At 48.1% G+C, this 5,364-nt stretch overlaps 1 protein-coding gene across 1 annotated transcript; it reads left to right on the plus strand.

Moving 5' to 3' along the window:
* The first annotated feature begins 284 nt into the window (after window positions 1-284).
* On the plus strand, window positions 285-1,214 carry LOC136610493 (olfactory receptor 5AP2-like). Its single transcript, XM_066589725.1, has one exon. It carries the CDS (start codon window positions 285-287, stop codon window positions 1,212-1,214), a length of 930 nt encoding a protein of 309 aa, XP_066445822.1.
* The last annotated feature ends 4,150 nt before the right edge of the window (window positions 1,215-5,364 follow it).

Raw genomic sequence — 5,364 nt, forward strand, 5'->3', positions numbered from 1 at the left:
CAGTCAGGGAGTTTGCCTTCCTCTGGACCAACAAGGAAAGGGTTGAAACAGAATGAACTACATGGGCATTGTCTTCATTCAGCCTAACATACTATGTTACATGGTGGGAGAAATCCCTATTCATTCCACACCTTACTGGTTTTTTTTAGTTGAGCGCAATTCATACCATGTGAACATAGTCCTGTTGATCAAGATGCTCTGAAAACGCTACACTTGGTAACACAAACCACCTGGGGAGTTTATAGGGTATCATTGACATGTCATTTCCATAATTACAGAGGACAATGGAAATCGCCAACCAGACACAAGTGACGTTGTTCCTGTTTTCCGGACTAACAGATGATGAGAAGCTTGTCTCCTTCCTCTTTACACTCTTCTTAGTGGTCTACACAGTGACCGTAGTGGGCAACATTGGCATGGTAGCTATTGTACATTGTACCACCAGCCTCCATAGCCCCATGTACTACTTCCTGTCGTACCTCTCCATAGTTGACCTCTGCTATTCCTCGGTGGTGACTCCCAAGATTCTTTTCAACCTGTTTTCCAAGGTGAAGTCTATATCATTTAATGGTTGCGCCCTGCAACTCTTCTTCTTTGCTGCCCTGGCAGTCACAGAAGCTCTCCTGCTCTCTAGCATGTCATATGACCGCTATGTCGCTATCTGCCACCCTCTTCATTACTTCTCTATAATGACCAGTAGCAGATGTCTGAATCTGATCCTCCTCGCCTCATCTATTGGATTCTTGCAATCAACAGTGCAAACCAGTTGCATTTTCCATCTCCGATTCTGTGGGCCAAACCTCCTGAACCATTTCTACTGCGACATCCCTCCACTGCTCAGGTTGTCCTGCTCTAGCACCCTTCTGTGTGACTTGGTGACAGTCTTCTTCACGTGTTCTTGTGGAATAGGCTCTATGGTCATGGTCTTGGTCTCATACTCTCTAATAATTGCCTCCATTCTGAAGATCAGGTCTACAGAAGGCAGGATGAAGGCCTTCAGTACATGTTCTTCACATCTCACGTGTGTCTCTATCTTCTACGGGACCGTTTTCTTCGTCTACCTACGTCCTCCCGCCACCGAGTTTGGGAAATGGGACAAGGTGGTATCTGTCTTCTACTCAGTAGTGACACCAATGCTGAACCCTCTCATATATAGCTTAAGGAATAAGGAGGTGAAACGAGTGATCATACAGGCAATGCAGAACTCGCCCTGAGGTACCCAGGGTTCGGGGGTAGTTGGTCCTATATATTTCACAAAAAAACTAATGACGCATCAAGGAGGCACTAGAATGGCAATATAGGCTCAGATCAGCGCCTCATGTTTTGCCAAGTGGCCATGCATATCTGCTTAACCTAGAGGAGGCCAAAGGAAAAAACTTTCCACATGTTGCTGAGAAGTGCCTGTAAACTGCAGCTAGGTGCTTCCGTGCATACAGCTGTAGAGGACAGGGTGTAGCTAGCGTATTGGCATGGAAAGATATACGACACGGGCTGAATTACAATTTGTGTTTTCACTCTACAGGTCGTAGTGTTTGTGGGTGAGGTGACTTCATCAGGCCTTACATATATGGTGGCCAAATAACCTGTTGTAGCAAGTCACTGTTTATTATTACATTACACCCAGCGTTACATGGGCGGAAGCGTATTTGAGATGGGCGTTGCGTTTTTGCGTGCATGTGTATTTTACAGTTTTGCGCATGCATGCCCCGTGTATTTGCGTGCACAAGAAAACACGCAACCATGCTCCTCAATGTGTAATTAAGCTTAATACGTGCTATTTATTGTACATGTACAAAAATACAAATTTTGCACACGTAATGCGCAGCCCTAATGAGTTTGTGTTTATAAGCCATTAATGGCGCCAAGGAAACTCCGTGCCGGACCTCGGCGGATAGTTAGGGCATTTCTTGGAATTACTCTGACTGCTTTAAACTCGTTTCACTCAACAAATCAATTACAACAATAAATAAAATATTTATAGAACAATGAAGGTTTGTGTTTCCACCACCGATGCTGATAAACCAAAGGGAAGTAAGAACACCGCGAGCCGCATAATCACCGCTGGATCCGCCGCACATCGCCAAGTCGTTGGTCTGATAGGAAGGGAAAAGCTTTTGGTGTAAAATCATACGAGACGCCCCGCCCACGTTCCCCGGACCTCGTTAGGGACACTGCCTATTGTTAACGGTTATTTTAATTCATAGGGAACTATATTATCAACCATCTTTCCATTGGTCCAAAGCTGGAGGACGTCTCTTCATCCATTTCATCGCACCGCTTTGCCAGAAAAAAAGGATTTTGCATAATCTGTAGATGGTGATTTCGGTGTTCAGAAATCCCAGAAAACAAATCTCTGAGACCCTTAGTACCAAAATCCCCACAACCTCTCTGGGCAAATCAGTCAGTTCACACTAAAAGCCTTGAATCTCAGAGAATCTTGTTACGTGCATGAATGACACTGGGGATTGTTTTCACTCCCCATCAAGTACAGACCATCTATGACACTGGGGATTGTTCCAACTCCCCATCATGTACAAATTATGTATGACACTGGGGATTGCTCCGACTCCCGCTCATGTACAGATTATGTATGACACTGGGGATTGTTCCAACTCCCCATCATGTACAGATTATGAATGACACTGGGGATTGTTCCGACTCCCCATCATGTACAGATTATGTATGACACTGGGGATTGCTCCAATTCACCATCATGTACAGAATATGTATGATACTGGGGATTGTTCCAACTCCCCATTAGGTACGGACCATCTATGACACAGTGGATTGTTCCGACTCCCCATCAGGTACAGAATATGTATGACACTGGGAATTGTTCAAACTCCCCATTAGGTGCCGAACATCTATGAGACTGGGGCTTGTTTTGACTCCCCCTAATGTACAGAACCTCTATGACACTGGGGATTGTTCTCACTGCCCATAAAGTACAGATTATGTATGACACTTTGAATTGCTCCGACTCCCCATCATGTACAGATTATGTATGACACTGGGGATTATTTCGACTCGCCATCAGGTACAGAACATCTATGACACTGGGGATTGTTCCGACTCCCCATCATGTACAGATTATGTATGACACTGGGGATTGTTCCGACTCCCCATCATGTACAGATTATGTATGACACTGGGGATTGTTCCGACTCCCCATCATGTACAGATTATGTATGACACTGGGGATTGTTCCAACTCCCTATCATGTACAGATTATGTATGACACTGGGGATTGCTCCGACTCCCGCTCATGTACAGATTATGTATGACACTGGGGATTGCTCCGACTCCCGCTCATGTACAGATTATGTATGACACTGGGGATTGCTCCGACTCCCCATCATATACAGATTATGTATGACACTGGGGATTGCTCCGACTCCCCATCAGGTACAGAACATCTATGACACTGAGGATTGTTCCGACTCCCCATCATGTACAGATTATGTATGACACTGGGGATTGTTCCAACTCCCCATCATGTACAGATTATGTATGACACTGGGGATTGTTCCAACTCCCCATCATGTACAGATTATGTATGACACTGGGGATTGTTCCAACTCCCCATCATGTACAGATTATGTATGACACTGGGGATTGCTCCGACTCCCCATCATGTACAGATTATGTATGACACTGGGGATTGCTCCGACTCCCCATCATGTACAGATTATGTATGACACTGGGGATTGCTCCGACTCCCGCTCATGTACAGATTATGTATGACACTGGGGATTGCTCCGACTCCCCATCATGTACAGATTATGTATGACACTGGGGATTGCTCCGACTCCCCATCATGTACAGATTATGTATGATACTGGGGATTGCTCCGACTCCCCATCATGTACAGATTATGTATGACACAGTGGATTGTTCCGACTCCCCATCAGGTACAGAATATGTATGACACTGGGAATTGTTCAAACTCCCCATTAGGTGCCGAACATCTATGAGACTGGGGCTTGTTTTGACTCCCCCTAATGTACAGAACCTCTAAAACACTGGGGATTGTTCTCACTGCCCATAAAGTACAGATTATGTATGACACTTTGAATTGCTCCGACTCCCCATCATGTACAGATTATGTATGACACTGGGGATTATTTCGACTCGCCATTAGGTACAGAACATCTATGACACTGGGGATTGCTCCGACTCCCCATCATGTACAGATTATGTATGACGCCGGGGATTGTTCCGACTCCCCATCAGGTACAGAACATCTTTGACGCCGGGGATTGTTCCAACTCGCCCTCAGGTACAGAACATCTATGACGCTGGGGATTGTTCCGACTCGCCCTCAGGTACAGAACATCTATGACGCTGGGGATTGTTCCGACTCGCCCTCAGGTACAGAACATCTATGACGCTGGGGATTGTTCCGACTCGCCCTCAGGTACAGAACATCTATGACGCTGGGGATTGTTCCGACTCCCCCTCATGTACAGATTATGTATGACGCTGGGGCTTGCTCCGACTCCCCCTCATGTACAGATTATGTATGACGCTGGGGCTTGCTCCGACTCCCCCTCATGTACAGATTATGTATGACGCTGGGGATTGCTCCGACTCCCCTTCATGTACGACACTGGGGATTGCTCTGACTCCCCCTCATGTACGACACTGGGGATTGCTCCGACTCCCCCTCATGTACAGATTATGTATGACACTGGGGATTGCTCCGACTCCCGCTCATGTATGACACTGGGGATTGCTCCGACTCCCCCTCATGTACAGATTACGTATGATACTGCAGTCACAAGACCCTCACCAACATCCGCAACCACCGCAGTCACAAGACCCTCGCCAACATCCGCAACCACCGCAGTCACAAGGCCCTCGCCAACATCCGCAACCACCCCAGTCACAAGGCCCTCGCCAACATCCGCAACCACCCCAGTCACAAGGCCCTCGCCAGCATCCGTACCCAGCGCAGTCACAAGGCCCTCGCCAACATCCGTACCCAGCGCAGTCACAAGGCCCTCGCCAGCATCCGTACCCAGCGCAGTCACAAGGCCCTCGCCAACATCCGTACCCACCCCAGTCACAAGGCCCTCGCCAGCATCCGTACCCAGCGCAGTCACAAGGCCCTCGCCAGCATCCGTACCCAGCGCAGTCACAAGGCCCTCACCAACATCCGTACTCACCCCAGTCACAAGGCCCTCACCAACATCCGTACCCACCCCAGTCCCAAGGCCCTCACCAACATCCGTACCCACCCCAGTCCCAAGGCCCTCACCAACATCCGTACCCACCCCAGTCCCAAGGCCCTCACCAACATCCGTACCCACCCCAGTCCCAAGGCCCTCACCAACATCCGTACCCACCCCAGTCCCAAGGCCC

Source organism: Eleutherodactylus coqui, chromosome 2 (assembly GCF_035609145.1).
Source record: "Eleutherodactylus coqui strain aEleCoq1 chromosome 2, aEleCoq1.hap1, whole genome shotgun sequence".
In the NCBI taxonomy this organism is placed as follows: Eukaryota; Metazoa; Chordata; class Amphibia; order Anura; family Eleutherodactylidae; genus Eleutherodactylus; species Eleutherodactylus coqui.